This window comes from Paroedura picta, chromosome 7, assembly GCF_049243985.1.
Source record: "Paroedura picta isolate Pp20150507F chromosome 7, Ppicta_v3.0, whole genome shotgun sequence".
NCBI classification, from domain to species: domain Eukaryota; kingdom Metazoa; phylum Chordata; class Lepidosauria; order Squamata; family Gekkonidae; genus Paroedura; species Paroedura picta.
Window position 1 is genome coordinate 103,521,056 of NC_135375.1, and position 19,733 is coordinate 103,540,788.

At 45.4% G+C, this 19,733-nt stretch overlaps 1 protein-coding gene across 1 annotated transcript in view; it reads right to left on the reverse strand.

Moving 5' to 3' along the window:
- EPHA1 (EPH receptor A1) overlaps positions 1-19,733 on the reverse strand; it is a 124,700-nt gene that overhangs the window by 8,541 nt on the left and 96,426 nt on the right. Inside the window, exons 7-12 of the mRNA XM_077345864.1 lie at positions 16,653-16,780; positions 15,654-15,813; positions 5,233-5,329; positions 5,055-5,110; positions 2,252-2,374; positions 1,466-1,651 (exon numbers count right to left, since the gene is read on the reverse strand). Coding sequence (XP_077201979.1) covers positions 1,466-1,651; positions 2,252-2,374; positions 5,055-5,110; positions 5,233-5,329; positions 15,654-15,813; positions 16,653-16,780 — 750 coding nt within the window. The remainder of the gene's footprint in view (positions 1-1,465; positions 1,652-2,251; positions 2,375-5,054; positions 5,111-5,232; positions 5,330-15,653; positions 15,814-16,652; positions 16,781-19,733) is intronic.

Here is a 19,733-nt window from a genome sequence, read left to right on the forward strand (position 1 = left end):
CTTGGCAACAACCTTCCACCATCACCAATGCTAGATGCAAAAGACGGCCCCCAGGAAATCAGAAGGAGACCGAGATGGGGAGGTTCATCGGTGAAGGAGCTAGAAGAGATCCTTCATTGCAACCAAGACCAGATTCATTCATGCCGTAGTATTCCCCATTACTCTGAAGGAGTGTGAAAGTTGGACAATGAAGAAAGTGGGAGGGAAGGAAGGAAGGAAGGAAGGAAGGAAGGAAGGAAGGAAGGAAGGAAGGAAGGAAGGAAGGAAGGAAGGAAGGAAGGAAGGAAGGAAGGAAGGAAGGAAGGAGATTCCTTTGGAATGTGGCCTTGGAGGAGAGTCTTACAGACTGCCAAAAAGGCAAGAACCTAAAAAGGTCGACACAAGGGAAATGATCCTAAGCTATGTAGAGTAGAATGCAATTAAAAAATATATAGTACTAATATTTAAATTTAAAACCCAAGGCTATTAGCATCACCTGAATAAAATCAATTCATACTGGATACTAATGCCTCCACTGACCAGATATATTTCGGCATAACCGCCTTTATTAATGGTCAGGTGGCAAATAAAACCAGCATCTGTTAAATGTAAATACAAGAATTGTTATAGCCAGTTGACTCCTTTACACAGAAAGATATAGTCAGGACACTGTAGACCTATTGTCAATTCTGTGGACCAGAAGGCCAGATAAAACAAATTGAGGCCTCTACTATTTCAACAGCAGCCTGGTCAAGGCAAACCCTTTCAGTGTCCAGTAAGGGACCAACCTTCATTCAGAGTATGCTGCAGGTCAGTGGAGGCATTAGTAGGTAGATATGTATTGATTTTATTGCGGCTATGATAAAAGCCTTGGGATTTTAACTTGATTAATAGATACGGCTACTATAACTTTTTCAAATTTCATTCTACCCTGTATAGGCTTAAGTTCATTTCCCTTGTGCTGTCCTTTTCAGGTTCTTGACTTTTGGGGCCAGGATATTCTCTCCTTTTTGTTTTGGACCGCCAAAAAGGCAAACTGGTGGGTTCCAGAGCAAATCAAGTCCGGACTCTCCCGTAGGAGCTCCAGTGGCTACACCAAGAGGATCGTGCTTTGCTCGCCTTATGAGAAGAGTCATCGGAAAAGAAAAGCATGTAAGGAAAAGAGGAAGGCAACAAGGAGAAAGGACGACCTAACATGAGATGTAGTGATAAAGGGAGCCATGGCCCTCCATTTGCATGACCTGAGAACTTAACGATTCACCACTTGCTACCCTCTTATCCCAATACCTGCAGCCTCACCCTGCCGGGTGTGCAGGCCAGCCCTGGCCACAAAAGACTTCCAAGTCCACCCAATGGATGGGAGACCTGCTGCCTTGAAAAGCCATGTCCAGCCATCTCTTCTCCCAGCATGTGCTTGAAGGCCCCAGTTCCTTCTCTCCTCCTCCCTCCACCCCAGGCGGAATGCCGATCCTCTCAGTGCTCTTACGTTTTGTGACGACCCCCTCCAGACGCACGATGTTCTGGTGATTGAACTGGCCCATGATGGTTGCCTCGCGCAGGAAGTTCCACCACGTCGAATCGGAGTAACTCGACTTCAAGGTCTTGATGGCCACGACGACACGGTCCTTCCCTGCTAATCGTAGAGTCCCCCGGTAGACCTCCCCGAACTCCCCTGTTGGACACGCAAAGGTAAGAGGATGGGCGATGGGGAAATGGCAAGCAGGGTGTCATGATTGCCCTCCCAATCTCCTCGGGAGTGTTAACTTAGAGGTTCAATGGGCCTGCGGGTCCTTCACCCCTCCCTAACCCCCGTGTTCCCTTTGTTTTTCTGTAACTTCCCTCCCCTCCTCCATCTTGTGGTCTAAGACCTGTGAAGAGCTCTCTTTTATCTCTCCTCGTCCTTGGTTCACATAGTAGGGGATGGAAATTTACTGCCAGGAATGGCAGGGAGGGCAGAATTGATGTCTCCTGAATTCCCGCCCTTTAGATCAAAAGCCTCCTCTATGGGAACTATTTTTCCCGCTTAAACTATCCCCTTTTTATAGACCTGAGGAGGCCATCTGTGCTTGTCTCTGTCAACGTTCCTGTTCTTGCCATGCTTTGTCCTGCTTTGCTTCATGGAACTCTTCTGTAAAGACTGATTTCTCTGCACTACATGTGTATGGAGCAGTTCTCTCCAAAGGGGGTCTCTTCTGGTCAGCCGGATCAGCCTACGGTTCGTGACACAGAGGCCTTCCAACAGAGAAAGGGTAAGACCCTCCAATGTTCCCACCTTCGCCGATGACGGTCTCCATGTTGACAAGAGAAGGGTCCAACTCCTTTGTGAATTCCAGGACTCCCCGGCTGGGATCCTCATAGGGCTGGAGATCTACGTAAGGCTTCAACCAGATCTCATCTGTCAAGGAATAAAAGCAATGATTTCTCTGCAAAGATTCCGAGAGGAAGCAAGAATTCAAAATAGATGAGTATTCCCAAGGGCCCAGCCTTAAATCAGTTGACTGGTTTAAGATAGACAGATGAACAGAACCTGCTTTCAAGCATGTATGTTAATGACAATGGTTTGAGATCCACCTGAGGCTGTGAAGAGCTCCAGGAGGATTGCCACAAATTGGGTACTCTTTATTTATTGTATGGCATGTGTATACAGCAAGGAGATCTGTCTGGCAGCCAGGTGAGGGTCGTTCAGAGGTGGTTTTGCCATTCTCTTGCCTCTGCATCATGTGGTTCTTGTGGTCCTAGGTGCCTCTGCACCTAGTGGTCCTTGGAGGAACTACCACCCAAATCCTTGCAGGCCTCTCATCCAAATACTATCCAAATACTGGCTCAGCTCCCAAGAGCTGATGGGATTGGGCTTGCCTGGGCTATCCAGGTCAGCGATTTCCACAAATTGGGTGAGTGAGCAATCATGTGGCAGGAGATATTCAACTTTGGTAAGTGTAGGGCAATGCACACTGAGACAAAAATAAATCTCATCTTCAAGCATAGGCTAATGAGCTTGCAGATGAACTTGGGAGTCACAGTAGATAGTTCAATGGAAGATGTCAACCCAGAACAGAATGGGATCTCAAAGGGACAACTTTTGTGGTGGGGAAGGAGTACAGCAGCAAAGGAAACTGAGCAAATTCGCAGTAAAAAACCACTCAAGGCCTCAGCTGCAAAAAGAGTCGGCTTGCGGTGCCTCAGGGTCCCCCAGGGTTTGTCCAGCCTTGGCCAACTATAATTTCAGCTACTAGCAGTGCAATGTTAAGAAGAGCACTTTCCTGAAAGCAAACCCAGCTGAGCCATCCTGGGGAAGACTCTGAGCAGACCTGTTTAGGTTTAATCTCTAGCAGGGAGGGGGTGCAGCTCAGTGGTAGATCATCTACGTGGGCATGCAGAAGGGTCCCAGGCTCAATCCTGGGAACCTCCAGTTAAAAGGACCAAGTGGTAGATGATGAGAAAAACCACTGCTTGAGACTCTGGGGAACCACAGGCAGTCTGAGCATACAGTACTGAGCATACATATAAGAACCAACTCTTCTTCTTCTACATGGCTTCTTATATGCCGCTTTTCTCTACCTGAAGGAGGCTCAAAGCGGCTTACAGTCGCCTTCCCTTTCCTCTCCCCACAACAGACACCCTGTGAGGTGGGTGAGGCTGAGAGAGCCCTGATATTCCTGCTCGGTCAGAACAGTTTTATCAGTGCCATGGTGAGCCCAAGGTCAACCAGCTGGTTGCATGTGGGGGAGTGCAGAATTGAACCTGGCATGCCAGATTAGAAGTCTGCGCTCCTAACCACTACACCAAACTGGCTCTCATAGCTTTCAGCCAAGGGGACATTGCAGGGGCCTGCTTTCCCTTCTCCACTCCCTTGTTCCTTTCGCCCTCTGAAGGTGTGCCTGTTATCTTTTATGGCTGCCACTGCTTAGTGTTGTAAGGAATGTAAATGACCTTGCCTGGCTCTGCACATCTGGGAGTTAAGATGTTTGAAGAATGGTTTCACTTTGTAGCTTAGACAAAACAGCCTTTCCATGGGAATGCCTTTTGGTGCGGAATCCGATGGAAGTGGGGCTGGGGCCTGAGGGTGTACCTGGGGATGCTCTATGCGGCATCTTCTGAAATCTTTCTCTGTAATGACAAGTTCCTGTTGTTGCCCCACAGAATCCCAATAAAGCTACTTTTGGACTGCACACCGCAAAGGGTTTGTGTCTGCTTTGGGGCCTTCATGAGTGTGTATCCCAGGGTCATGACAACTGTCTTCAATGGGACCACAGGTCAGATTCGTATGTTCATATGCAGAATTACTCCAGTCTAAGTCCACTGATCCATATGAACTTACAATGGGGTAACCCCTGCATCAGATTGCAGGGGAAGGCCCTGAGGCATCCTAGAAGGAACATTCCCTCTGCTCATCTGGGGTGCTACACCAAGGGCTCCCCAGAGGCCCCCTACCATGCAAGAAAGGCATGCCTTACGTGAACAACTTCATCCTTGAAAGCTTCTCTGCATAGAAAAGACTGTTACAGCAGCCATTTTGAAACAGGGGGGGATGCCTCCAGGGGTGGTGGGAGAAGATATTCATTCTGGTATTTCATCTTCTCATTTGCCAGCTTTTGAATCTGTTTGTCCTTGCAAACAGGAAGCTAGAAGAGGAAAATAGACCTGGGAAGCACTGTTGGGTGAAAAAAGGGCAGGGCAAGCAAGGTACCAGCATCCATCTTTCACCCTGCCTCCCCCAATTTTTTATCATATTCACTAGGCGTGTCTGATGTTCTAAAGTAAAGAGTTTTCAACTTTGGGATGGGGAATTCCTGGAGATTTGGGGGTGGAACCGGGGGAGGGTGGGTTTTGGGGAAGGGAGGATCCTCAGTGGGGTGTAATGCCCAAGTGTCCACCCACCAAAGCTGCCATTCCCTCCAGGGGATCTGATCTCTGTCACCTGGAGACTGGCTGTCATTCCAGGAGATCTCCAGGCCCCACCTGGATCTCTACTGAATGGCTGGGAGCCCACTTGGTCCGCCCCATGTCACAGAGACCTAGTTGTATGGCCCACCCTCTCATCAGCTGCTCTGCCTTTCTGGAACTGGAGAGCTCACCTCGGTCATAACCAGTGTGGGCGTGGCTTGGCCGTGCTCGGTGATGAAAAGCACGCCTGAAAGAGACAAGAATACGTCAGGATGGAGATGGGTGGAAGGCTGCCAGGACCACGGACAGCGATCCTTAGCTGGAGCCCCTCTGCTGCTGCCCTCCTCCCCTGAGATCAATTTTCGGTACCTTCGCCGGCAGATGAGGAGTCCTGCAACCAGGCCCAAAAAGAGCATGATTCCAAACACAATGGAGACAATCACTCCTCCAGAAGGCACCCCGGAGTCTGCAAGCACAAGAGGGAGATGGTTGACATCAGTACAGGAACAAAACTCCTGAGCCAGTGTTGACTACCTCAGAGATGCCTTGAAGGATCTGAAACAGCCCCATGCTGTGAAAACCCATTTGCTTCATGCAGCCTTCCTGGATAAGAGTGTAAGAAGAGCCCTGTTGGGTCAGACCGGTGGTCCATCTAGTCCAGCATCCCATCTCACACAGTTCCTCTGGAGGGCGAACAACAGGGCTTAGAGGATGAGGCCTTCCCTGATAAGGATGTCTACCTAGTCCAGCATTCTGCCCCACACAGTGGACAGCCAGTTCCTCTAGAGCAGCGGTCCGCAATCCCTGGTCCGTGGATCAGTTGGCACTTGGCCACGGCTCCTCCTCGTCCTCTTCCATGGCTGCTGCTTTGGGGACTGCCCTGCCACTCTGCCGCCGGCTCACCTTTGGTGCTCTCCAGCGGCTACCATGGCTGGGGCTCCCCCATGGCATGGCACTGCGCAGCTGTTGCTGGCAGTGGCCCCCATTAGGCAGCAGGAAGTCAGGGGCACTGGCGGGAAAGCAAGTGGAGCAGGGCTCAGGTGCCAGTGATGACATTCCTCGGCAAAAGACTACCCCCCCCCCAGACCGCAGTAAAATTGTCAAGTGTTGACCGGTCCCCAGTGATAAAAAGGTTGGGGACCACTGCTCTAGAGGACCATCAACAGGGCATAAAGGCCAAGGCCTTCATCATAACATCAAAAGAGCCCTGCTGGATCAGACCAGTGGTTTATCTAGTCCAGCATCCTGCCTCACATAGTAGCCAACCAGATCCTCTAGAGCAGTGGTCCCCAACCTTTATTAGGCTGGGGACCGGCAGGGTATTGGGTCGCGCCCGCAGGGACCGCGCCCGCGCGGGCCACGCCCATACTTCGGGCCGCGCCCGCGGGCCGCGCCCGGCCGCGCCCGGCCGCGCCCGCGGATCGGGCCGCACCCGCGGGTCGCACCCGCGGGCCGCACCCGCGGATCGGGCCGAGCGGGCGCGGCCTGCACGGGCGCGGCCCGGCCCTGATTCCCTCTCCCCGCCCTCCCGCAGTAAGTAGCTTCCCGGGCCGCAAACTTGCGGCCTGGGAAGTTTTTTACTGCGGGGGGGGGCGGGGAGAGGGAGCCGCGGCCCGGCGCCATGGCCTTTGCGGCCCGGCGCCGGGCCGCGGCCCGCAGGTTGGGGACCACTGCTCTAGAGGACCAACAGTGGGGCACAAAGCCTTCCCCTGATGTTGCCTTCTGTGGTATCTCTGGGTGCCATACTCCCCTCTCAGGGGCTTTCTGGTTCCCTCTTTCTTCTTCCTCCAAGCCAGTATTTTGACTGACTGGGAAAAATTAAATGTCTGGTATTATTTCAGTTTTTTTTTCTGGACAATTAGTGGAAAAACCCGATTGTCTGGGCCACCATAGTGTAGAGGCTAAGAGCGGTGACCTCTAATCTGGTGAACTGGGTATGATTCCTCACATGTTTCCCTAGTCCTCCTCCACATACAGCCAGCTGGGTGACCTTCGGCCATTCAGAGCTCTCTCAGGGTGAGCTCTCTCATACCTCACCAGGTGTCTGTTGTGTAGGGAGGAAGGGCAAGTGATTTTATGCCACTTTGAGACTTCTTTGGGTAGTGAAAAGCAGGGTACAATAACCAACTCTTCGTCTTCTTCTTCTGTTCAGCTCCCTACAAGGTCCAACACTTATATATGTTAAAGTAAAGGGTGGTTCCTCCTATACAGAACCCGAAGCACAACAATCCAATAACCTGCAAAAACTTTTGTAGGTTGTTGGGCCTCTGCAGGTTGAATTCTGTGCATGTAAGTACCACTTGTCATGTTACACACCGGGCATTGTGGTGAGCTGGGTCACAGGGCAAGGCAGAAATCTGGAAGATCTGGACAAGCATGGTGCATCTGCCCACCACATTTTAATATCTGGGAGTGAGCATTTCAGCTCAGCATCAAGAGGAATTACCTTAGTTGTCCTCTTTCCTCACAACTGATCAGTTCACCAGTCCTCTTAAATTTGGGTCTATAAGGTCATGTGAGAAGTGTAGACGGGAGGAAGGAAAAGAGAGAGCTTAGAAGTGTACATCCGACGTTCGAAATGCTAAATTTATCTGCAAATGCTATCTTTAGCATTTCGGATAGGAGGGAGGTTTGGCTAGATCCCAACGGAATTCACAATGCTGAGAGCCATCTGGATCCTTTTTCAAGTACATTTTTCAATCCAGAACTCCATTAAGATCATTAGATAGATAGATAGATAGATAGATAGATAGATAGATAGATAGATAGATAGATAGATAGATAGATAGATAGATAGATAGATAGATAGATATAGATCCAATGTCACAGGCTTCTTGTTCTCCTCGTTATTCCCAAAAAGCTATTGGCAGGACATTTGTTTTGCCTGTTATGATTATTTATTATTTATTTATTGGCACATGTATAATATAACAGGAAGATCCAAAACCGTGCGGCGGCCGGTTAAGAGATGATCAGAGATTGCTTGCCATTTTCTTGCCTTTGCGTCATGATGACCCCTTGTGTTCCCTGGAGGAACTGCCACCCAAATCCTTGCAGGTCTCCCCTCCAAATGCTAACCAGGATCAGCCCTGCTTAGCTTCCCTAATCTGATGGGATTGGGTTTGCCTGGCTTATCCAGATCAGGGCTTTGCCTCCATGCCAGGTGAGGAAGTAGGGTAGATCCTACCCCTGTTATACCACATGGCTGAGCCACATTCATTAATTAAAATACTTATCCCCCCGCCTTTCCTTTTGGCTCCAGTTTGGAGCCTTCCTCTGCCCCATGGAGGACTTCCTTTGAGGAAGTTGGAGGAAGACCACTTGGACGATGGTTGAGCCTGCCCTGTCATGACCGGTGGTAGTGTGCTGAAAAGTATCATCAAGCTGGGTTTGCCTTATTATTATTTATGATGATTATTTATTTAATTTATATTGCCCCCTCCCATGGTGACCATGTAGGGTCTTCAAGGCAAGGGACCTCCAGAGGTGGCTAGTCACTGCCTGCCTCAGCATGGTCTTCCTTGGAGATCACCCATCCAAATAGTAGCCCTATTTAGCGTCTAAGATCTGATGAGATCAGGCTGGCCTGGGCTATCCAGGCGAGGGTGCTGTGAATGGTAAGGAGTTTTAGCCTGGCAAATGGGATCTCCAGGGAAGGCTCCTCTGTTGTGTCCTGCACAAAACGTGTGAGATGTGTAGGGCAGATCTGCAACTTTTACAGGTGATCAGGATAGTGGTTGAACTCTCTCAAGAGGAAAGGATCTTGGTTACATTCTGGGAAACCCTGGGGCAAAGGATCACCACTGTCCATCCATAATATAGACCCAGGTTATTTACTGGCCCCTATAATAAGGAATTACCATTACTGTTATTATATGTAATCTATATGTTTATATAGCTGTACTAACTTTATAATATTTCATTCTCTCTTTTGTTTACAGCAAATGCTGGCAGGGGCTCATGGGAATTGTAGTCCATGAACATCTGGAGGACCACAGGTTGACTACTCCTGGTTTACAGGACCTATGTTTAATCTCCCTGCCTTTGAAGGATTTCCTTTGTATATGGATTTTCTATTTAAGTATGTGGGGGTCGATAACTGAAGAAGCTCCAACTGTAGCAAAACGTGTCAGGTCGTTTCGGTATCTGTGGCATAATTTTTGGCGCTGCATGTGTGACTCAAAGGATTTTTGCATGTTTTGCAATGCAATTTTATTGTACTGTTTTAAATTGACCTCGTTTAGCCTTATGTAATAAAACATGTGTGCAATAGATTTTTTACAATAATACTTATTAGATTTCTCATCCTTTGGGTTCCTAGGAGACTTATGATCTTCCAAAATTATGCCAGATGGCTAGACTAGAGAGATCCGTTCTCTGGGAGAAAATGGCTGCTTTGGAGGGTGGACTCTCATCCAATCTCCTCCAATGAGTTAAGTGACCACTCACAGTTCTCTCAGAGCTCTTTCAGCCCCAGCTACAGGGTGTCTGTTGCAGAGAGAGGAAAGGAAGGTGATTGTTAGCCACCTTGAGGCTCTTTCTGGTACTAAAAAACAGCGTACAAAAAAATTATTATTTCTACTTCTACTTCTACTTCTACTTCTACTTCTACTTCTACTTCTACTTCTACTTCTACTACTTCTTCTACTTCTACTTCTACTTCTACTTCTACTTCTACTTCTACTTCTACTTCTACTTCTACTTCTTCTTCTACTTCTACTTCTTCTACTTCTACTTCTACTTCTACTTCTACTTCTACTTCTACTTCTACTTCTACTTCTACTTCTACTTCTACTTCTACTTCTACTTCTACTTCTTTCTTCTTCTTCTTCTTCTTCTTCTTCTTCTTCTTCTTCTTCTTCTTCTTCTTCTTCTTCTTCTTCTTCTTCTTCTTCTTCTTCTTCCTCCCTGCACCCTCTCCCCACCTACGTCTCTCTGTCTTTGTTACCATTTCTTCTTCCAAAACTTCTCTTTTTCCAAGCAAGCCATTAACACTGTTGTTGCTGCCGGGGGTTTATATGAATCCGAACATCTTGGGAGTTTGTGAGATGCAATGTAGAAACTCCATGATTTTTATTTGCTACACAACTCAGTAAATATTACTGGGGCAGTTGAGGTACAGTCCTTTAACTCCTGCCGCAAAAACAGTCGTGCTTGGTTGCATAAGAGCTGTGTGTACGTTATGTGTATTTATCATTAATATTTAGAAAGGAACCAGTGCAGAAAGTGGATCTGAAGGCTTTTAACTCAGAACATTATAAATGCCCTAAAGCAAGGAAATGAAACATTTAAAGTCTCTCTTCCCCTCAGTTGCTTTATCTCCATGTGGCATTTGCAGTGGGGTGGGGCTCTCTGAAGTCAGGCATATAAAGAATTCTTTGACTGGACAGTCTGTTTCACATCACGGATGATGAAATAAAATCACCTTTGAAAAGCATGGCCAGGGCTCCAATCCGACAGAAAGTGATGTAATGGCCCTTAAAATAATAATAAAGCCTGCTGTTTGACACAGAAAGGGAAGCTGTGGGGGGCCAAATCTGATCTCTGCTCTGCCCTCAAAATGCTGTAGGAAAGGATGCCAGCATCTTAAAAATGGGCCACCCTGTGCATAAGAAGGGACTTATCCACCCAAGCGTGTCATTCCCCAACCTAACTGAGAAATTTATAAGGTAAAGGTAAAGGTATCCCCTGTGCAAGCACCGGGTCATGTCTGACCCTTGGGGTGATGCCCTCTAGCGTTTTCATGGCAGACTCAATACGGGGTGGTTTGCCAGTGCCTTCCCCAGTCATTACCGTTTACCCCCCAGCAAGCTGGGTACTCATTTTACCGACCTTGGAAGGATGGAAGGCTGAGTCAACCTTGAGCCGGCTGCTGGGATTGAACTCCCAGCCTCATGGGCAGAGCTTCAGACTGCAAGTCTGCTGCCTTACCACTCTTATACAAGCAGCCTATTTCCAGGCATGTACAATCCCCAATTGGGCTCAGAGCATGGTTGTTATGGGTTTTGTTGCCCCACAAAATGTGAGTGTTGTTGTGTTTTTTTTAAGGGGGGAGTGCTTCATGAATCAAGATCAAAACCACTCTGCATTTTACGCTGCCTTTTAAATCTCTGCCCCAGAGGAACTGGCTTGCCACTGACTTTATAAAACGAGAGTGAGAGGTTGGAAAAGGCCCAGCGTGTAGAAGCGCCATTTGATCTCATGTTGTTAATCATAGAGCAGAGTTCCAAACAAATAGAAACCATGGACACTGAGATTTCTCAGCTCAAAAATAATCTTAAATCTAAAGTGACTCAGGATATTTATGATAATAAATTAGAAGAATTGGACTCTAATATTAAGAAACTGACTGAAAGTATTAAAGAATTCAAGAATCGTAAGTTCAATCGTGATCAGAGAGACTATGCTTCAGATAATGTTTACCCATGGTTAACATATAAACATCCTCGTTTTAAAACAAAAAATGTTACTTGGGATCCAGATACTTTTTCTGAATCGGAAATAGATACTGCAAGCTTTTCTAGTGAGGAACCACTACCTCCAAGAGGTGCTTTAAGACCCCAAAGACGCTTGCGTCAACCTAATAGATATCAATCGGATTTTCAGGGGAGCAGGAGAGGATCCCGCAAGAAATAGTCTTTAATTTATCCAATAAGACACTAACTGAAACACAAATCAAAGTTTTAAACAAAGGCCTCTCCTTTGTTCCTGTACCTAAATACAATGCCTTTCGCACCAGAGTAGACCTTTTTAAGCTCACACGTCTACTTAAATTGAAATATTATTTTCCACAGTCTACAGAGATTACACAACCAGTTAGATTTAGAGCAAAATCAACATTTATACCCTTAATAGAGGTACCTGAAATAAGCACTTTTGAAAAAATGGTACTTAGGGATTTGGAGTTACTGAAATACAAGAGAAGAAATGCCCCTTTTAATCTTACCCAAGAGGAATTTAATACTTTGCAACAGTTACAATCTGATCCAGACATTACTATAAAACCAGCTGACAAAGGAGGAGGTATAGTAGTACTTAACACAGAGGATTATAGAAATGAAGTCCTCAGGCAACTAAATGACAGAAAATATTATAAACCTGTTAATTATAGTTGTATTAATGAGATCATAAGAGTGATCAGGATTGTAATACATGAGGGCTTGGGACTAGGATATATTAATAATAATGAAGCTGCTTTTCTTGAAAACAAGTACCCAAGGATCCCTCACATATATATTTTACCAAAAATACATAAACCTGACCGTCCACCCATAGGCAGACCAATTATTTCACAATGTGGATCCTTCTTGGAACCTTTAGCCAAATTTATAGATTTTCATTTTCAGAAGCTGCTTCCAACTCAAGACACATTGTTAAAAGACACTACCCACTTTATTAACCTCATAGAAAAATTAAGGGTACCAAAAGGAGCAGTATTAATGACTATGGATGTCACATCCTTATATACCAACATTCCATTGGAAGAGGCAAGATTAGTTATACAAAATTTGTTAGACAATAGACAATTATGTATCCCACCTACACACTTTTTGCTGGATTTATTGGATTTGATTTTTGAAAATAATTACTTTGAATTTGAAGACAATTTATACTTACAAACTCATGGAGTCTCTATGGGCTCCCCGATGGCTCCGACCATCGCAAACCTCTTTATGATTTACCTTGAAAACCAGTGGTTATACAATGATATTACTAATCCATTTAAGTCTGATATTAATTTTTATACCAGATTCCTGGATGATATTTTTCTTGTTTATTTAAATCCGGACTCCATAGAACAATTCATACAATGGGTTAATAGCCAGCATTCCACAATTAAATTTATAGGTCATCATGACATGGTGGAAGTACCATTTTTAGACACTTTGGTCACTTTAAAACCAGATGGTAGATTGACCACCACATCATACAAAAAACCAACAGACCGTAACACACTCCTTCATTTCAATAGCTTTCATCCTCCCCACCTTATAAGAAATTTACCCTATGGGCAATTTTTGAGACATAAACGTATTAACTATTACTCCTCTTCTTATGAAAATGCTAGTAAGGAATTAGGTAAAGCCCTTGAACATCGTGGCTACCCACCATCTATTATCAAGCAGGCTAAAACTAGGGTAGATGCCAAGGAGAGACATGATTTATTACAGTACAATAAGAGAGTAAAAGATCAGAAATTGACCTGTGCTTTTGATTATTCATATTTTGCCACAAATATCAGAAAAATATTGTTTAAACATTGGCATTTAATCAGGGACTTACCTGGATGTGAAAATGGGTTAAGATTAGCATGGAGGCGCAACCACACTATAGGTGAACTAATTAATAAAAAACAATGTAATACTGAAACATCAGCAAGTAACTTTCCTAAAGGCAATTACAAATGTGGTACATGTGGGGTTTGTAAGTATTTGTTACCTATCAAGGAATACAGAGCAACAGGTAATGGCTTCTATGTGAGGATCAATCGTTTTATTAACTGTTCAAGTAAAAACTTGGTATACTGTATTATATGTCCATGTGCGCAATTGTACATTGGTATCACCAGCCGTCCAATTAGGGTCCGGATCCAGGAACACCAGTCCAGACTTAGACACCAGATAACAGATGCTCCGATGGTGACTCACTTCATGGAAAAAGGACACAAACCAGAAGATTTACTATTCTTTGGACTTGAACAAATCTCAACTGTTGGACACCACAAGATGGACATCAATAAGATCTTGAGACAACGTGAAAGTTTTTACATTTACTCACTGGAAACCATGAGCCCTAAAGGCTTAAACACAAATTTGGAACTTTCTTGCTTCCTGTGAGGTAGCACCTGCAAACACAAGGACTGCAAAATGATGCTGTAATTTCTTAAACTTAAGATCAATAGCCTCTATAGGGGTACCTTGGAAGAAAGTTTATTATAATTTAAATCCTAACTGATAGGCTTCATGGCCAATTGGGAGAATTTAGAGCCCTTAAAATAAATTTTTTACATATGTTTGGAACTCTTTGCTTTTAGATGAGACTGCAGCTTTAATTGGTATAGGTGTGGCATGGAGTAAGTTTCTCAGCTAGAGTATAATTACCAGAGGCAGTCTACAACCCAGTGGGATGAGTCTTTTGAACAGACCTCCCCAAACCTAAGAGCCAAAGGCCACATATATATAATATAATTTAAAGGTAAGATTTGGCCCTTTAGTATAATCTTTATAATTTTTATAAGTTTTACGATAATAGCCAAAAAGCTGGCTTTTGATTTATATATATATTAAAGTAACAATGACTGTATGTTTATAAAAATTATAGGAGGTATGTACTATTGTAGACTAGAATAATGACTATGTTCAGTTAAATATGTTCTCTTCTGTTTTGAAAAAATGGTTGATAAGCTTGTATTAATTGTATGCTTTTGTATTTTAGAAGGACAACCACTGAGGAAAACAAAATTGAAAACGGTTTAATCTAGAGGCCGTTCTGGTTGTGCTTATACACATAAATTTACAAGAAGAGATAAGAAACGTTTATTTGTATTTATTGTGGAATTGTTTAATATAGCCCGGGATAGGTTCTGTTTTCTGTCACAATAATTTTGAACCGTCCCTTTCTTTTCCTGTTGCTTCAGGTCAACAAGGTGACCCACTTGACTACATCTAGAACTCAATAATCTTAGGGGCAGTAGATTCTGGACGGACAAATGGAAATACTTTGTTATACGAGGGATCGAAATGTGGAGTTTTCTGTCTGGCTGCAGTGGTGGCCGTTGGCATAGAAAACTTTAAAGGGGGATTAGACAGATCATGGAGGACCAGCCGTGGTTGGTGACTAAAGGGAAGCTCTACGTTCAGAGGCACTAAGCTTCCAAATCTCCATGCCAGGAGGCAACCTCAGGGAAAGGTCTTGCCATGGTCACTTAGTCCTGTTTGTTGACTGCTATGCAAAACAGAAGGCTGGACTAGGCAAGCCACTGGTCTGGACCAGCAGGGCTATACTTACATTCTTATATTCTTGATCCCTCCTTCCAAGTGGAGGAAAGCAAACTGGAGGAACTATCGAAGTTCTGCAGGGCCTGAAAAACGGAGCTCTTCCACCAGGCATTTGGTTGAGGTCAACCAAACCAACAACATCTGCTAGGCCCCCCAGAAGCCCCTCCCCATGAATGGAACCTGAATTCACCAACCTATGGGGCCACAGTCAACAGGTTGTTAGAGTTAGTGTTGAAATCATTATAGAAAAAGTTTCTGAACTGTTACTGAAACCACTGTTAATACTGTATTTATTTGAGTTATTGCATATAATGTACTATTCCTATGTTATATGTAAACTATGCTGAGCTGCAAGGGAGGGCAGCAAATGAATGAATGAATGAATGAATGAATGAATGAATGAATGAATGAAGGATTGAAAGCCATTTAAACCAAGCAGCTGACAAGTGTGCCAGTCTGTTGTCTGCCTGAAATGGCTGGCAGCCATTTTAACATTCTGTTTCAATTTCCCCTTGCTTCTAACTGAGAGGGAGAGAAATCAATGGCTGAAACAACTGGCAGGGTGAGCACTCCCATCCATGGTCATCCTGAAATGGTTAGCAGCCATTCCAGCGGTCCTGTTCCCTTCTCTTTGCTTGGAAAGGTGGAGGGGGGGGGGAAACTGGCCAGTTTGTTATTGGGCTTTCGGCTAGGTTTGGTTTGGGTGCTTGATTCGAGAACACCTCAAACTCCAAACCAGAATTTTCCGGTTTGTGCCCATTCTTACTGGTGATTGCACAACCAAGACCCTACCTTGTGGTAGGGTGCGGAATTCCTGTTCCTGTGAAAACGGTCCGTTTCCAAAGGGGGTGACGGAGCGCACACGTAAAACGTAGGCTGTGTCAGGCTGCAGGTTCACCAAGGTGACTTTGGGTTCCTGGAGGTGGTGGACAGTGTAGAGTTTCTCTTCACCCTGTGGGGAGCCAAAATAAATAAATACATACATCCGCTTTACAGCAGCGATTCCCCCTTGTGGTGCCAGCAACATATTCCCTGGTTTCTTCTTGCTTCTTTCCCAAAACACCTTTTCCCCAAAAGTGACGGGCTGTTCCTGGTGATCTTCCATGGGACTGGAAGAGAATCAATTTTGGAGGTCCCCAGAAAGCACCCCCAATATTCTGTAATTGCTGTGCTAGGGCAGCTCTCCAAAGAAGTGATAGATCACGGTTCCCTGTGGCAGCCATGTTTTTGTATGGGCAACTGCCCTGTCTCAGCATTCCCAAAGTGCCAACTGGCTCAACAAGGTTGTGGGACACCCCTCCCCCTGTTGTTGTGTTGTTGTTTTTTACAAGATCAGAGTCACTCATGAAACCCATGACAAAATTCCTCATGAGGTCACCAGGGAAAGGAGAAGCTTTCTTTGTTCTGCAGGGCCTACAAAACAGAGCTCTTCCACCAGGTCTATGGTTGAGGCCAGGGTCTGAGTAGAAGATCTGATCAGGGCCCCCCCTGGTGCCAAGCAGTGGTATGCCAGGGTTATTTACAGGGGGGGGGTTATGCCTCTCCTCTTACCATTTCCCTATTGGATGATGTTTTATGTGGCGGATGTAGTGGGCTTCTACCGTCATGTTTCTTGATCTATGTACTGTAATTTTTAAGTCTCTTTTTAATTTTAATGGCGTTTTACTGGGGTTTTTAAATTGTGGACGATTGTAACTTGCCACGAGCCGGTCTCAGGAGTGGTGGGAAATAAAAATCGAAATAACAGTAACAACAACAACAACAACAATCACAATAAAGAGGGCATCTTACCTTCTCAAAGTACATGACCTCAAAGCTCACGGGGGCATTCTGGCTGCGAAGGTGCGGTGCCTGCCAAGCGACAGACAGGCTACTGTCATTCCGCTTGACCACACTGACGTAGGACACCGTGAGAGGAGCTGCATGGAAAGAAAGGGCAGAGGGTCAATGGACAACCTTCTCCGGCAGCAGGTCCGCATTCCCTTCAGAGCTCTGGGATGTGATTGCTTTTCTGATCCATTGTTTTGGGTTGCATTTCTTCTAGCGGATTCCCAAAGCGGTGGAGCCCCTGGTAACATGTCAAGACGATTAACAACATGATGCTGGGAAATCAAAAGGGCTCACCTGGGCAATTCTGAGCATGCACAGTGTCACTGTTAACCTGGGATGCTACCTGCACGCAGCAGCCATCCACTTTTAATTAGCGCACTGGGACAACCCCTGTCTGGGCTATGGCATGCTATGTAAGCATGGACAGCAGCTTTGTGGGCATAATGGTCCAGCTGAGATGATGAACAAATGCTACATTTTGCCAGTATCTCCTTCTGCCTTGCAGACTTCATAGTTCAGTTAGGTTAGGAAGCCTCTAATGGTGACCGAGACCACTAGATCTGAACACGGGTTGAAATTCACCAGGTGCCACTGTGTAACTTTTCATTTAGGTTCTTATATGATAAATTTCTCTAACAGAAGGAGTATTAAAGCGGCTTACACTTACCTCCCCTTTCCTCTCCCCACAACAGACACCCTGTGAGGTGGGTGAGGTTGAGAGAGCCCTGATATTACTGAAGAAGAAGAGTTGGTTCTTATATGCCACTTTTCTCTACCAGGAGGAGTCTCAAAGCAGCTTCCAAACACCTTCCCTTTCCTCTCCCCACAACAGACACCCTATGAGGTAGGTGATGCTGAGCGACCCCTGATATTTCTGCTTGGTCAGAACAGCTTTATGGATGCTGTGGCAAGCCCAAGGTCACCCAGATGGATGCATGTGGAGGAGCAGGGAATCAAACCTGGCTTGCTAGATTAGAAGTCCGTGCTTTATACCCCTTTGACACCCATCTAACGTTAGAGACAGTGTCTGAGATACTGAAAGCGCCTCACTGATGCTAGCGGTGCCATCCTAACCAAAGTTACACCATTTTAAGCCTCTTGAAGTCCATGGGCCTAGAAGGGTGCATCTCTGTTTAGGACTGCTGTTTAATTTGCTCCGAAAGACTCGCAGTTCTTCCAGATGCAGCGGTTAGGTCATTATAATGATATACTGTGTAGGGCGGAGATATATTCCAGGGCTAGCAGTGTATAGATCCAAAATTCCCTGCCCCCCTTCCCACCCTCAATAACATGGGATGTTATCTTTTGTACACCTCGTTACAATGAACAGAAGCAGGAGCACCAGAAAAAACTACATGGTGTAATTACACCCTGTGCTAATCTGAGTGCATTTGGGAGCAGAGGGTGGAGGAATTTTCTGCCCTAGAGTTGCAGGAAGTGGGTTACAGATGTAAAGGAATAAACAAGCTCCATAGACGTCATAAAGGAATAAACAATTTCCATGGTTCTTGCCCTTGGTCGATGTATTTCCTAATTCGGTTGGGTTGAAAAAAGGGTATTTTAGAGTCGCTGCTACTTCCCTTTACTGAATATTGGAATAACTGCAAATGTTGCATTTGGGGGGCTTTACTGATTTCAGTCTTAATTGCGGGAAAGGTGGCAAGCAAATGTTTTAAACACAAAACGTTGTTTAGGCATTTAGGAGCTTTTGAATGATGTGTTTTAGATCTACTCCTTGAGTGGATGTATAATTGAACTTTCTATTAAAATACTTATTAATAGGGTTGTCTGTCTCCAGGTGGGCAGCTGGAGACCTCCTGGAATTAGAACTGGTCTCCAGGTGACAGAGACCAGTTCCCCTGGAGAAAATGGCTGCTTTGAAGTGTAGGCCCGGGGAGCTCATGGGAATTGTAGTCCATGGACATCTGGAGAGCCACAGTTCGCCCCCCCGCCCCCCCACTTTACGGCATGATACCTTGTCTGAGCTCCTTCCTCTCCCCAGCCTCCAGCCCCTAATCTCCAGGAATCTCTAGACTCAGACCTGACAAAAATGTCATCTAAATAGGTGTGAATGTCACCAGTGGAAGGGGGGCAACAGGTTAGTCATTGTCTCCCTGTCTAGCCTCTCCCAACAGGGGTACTGTGAGGATAAAACCTCCACACCCACCACATGGAAAAGCAGGCCTGGAAATTCTTGTTTCTGAAGCAGGCCGAACTTGCTGTTCCCACAGGGATGGAAAAGGTGGGGCAGGAGAAATCCGGTTCATGAAAAGCAGGAATCATAGAATCGCACAACCCACCCTTAGGAGCCAGGGGGTGGAATCCCACAGATTTCAGAGCAGACGCCCATGGGAGGACAATGGCTCGCGAGTTCCAAGTTTAAAATTGTCTTTATCCTGTTCAGGTTTTTACTGAGGATGGGTTTGTTGGTAGGGAAAATGACCTCCTCCATGTCACATTCTACCTACGGTTGCCAACCCTGGGTTGGGAAAAACCTAGACACTTTGGGGGTGGAGGGACTTCAATGAGGTATAATTCTAAGCAGTTTACCTTTTAAGCGGCCATATTATTATTATTATTATTATTATTATTATTATTATTATTATTATTATTATTATTATTATTATTATTATTATTAGATTTATATCTACAGGGACAGGAGCTGTAGAGGAACTCCAGGTCCCCTCTGGAGGCTGGCATCCCTAATCATACCTGAGATCAGATGTGCCCTGCATTACTTAAACTCTGCTTATATACTAGAATTAGACAGCTTTAAAAGGGGGTTAGATAGATTCAATCAAAGGAAACAGGGGAAGCAATCTCAGGCTGAGGTGTATTGAAAACGCTTTGAGGGTCAAGCTACATCAGATAAAATAACATCAGAAGAGATATTTATCATAGGGTGTACGCCACAGGAAAATTAAAACCAGAGTATCAGGCTGTAATGATTTCCAATACAAAGTTGATGGACATGTCAAATGACCAACACGAGACCTCAGAGGCCTTCCTCAGTGGTCAATAACACATACTTTAAAAAAACAC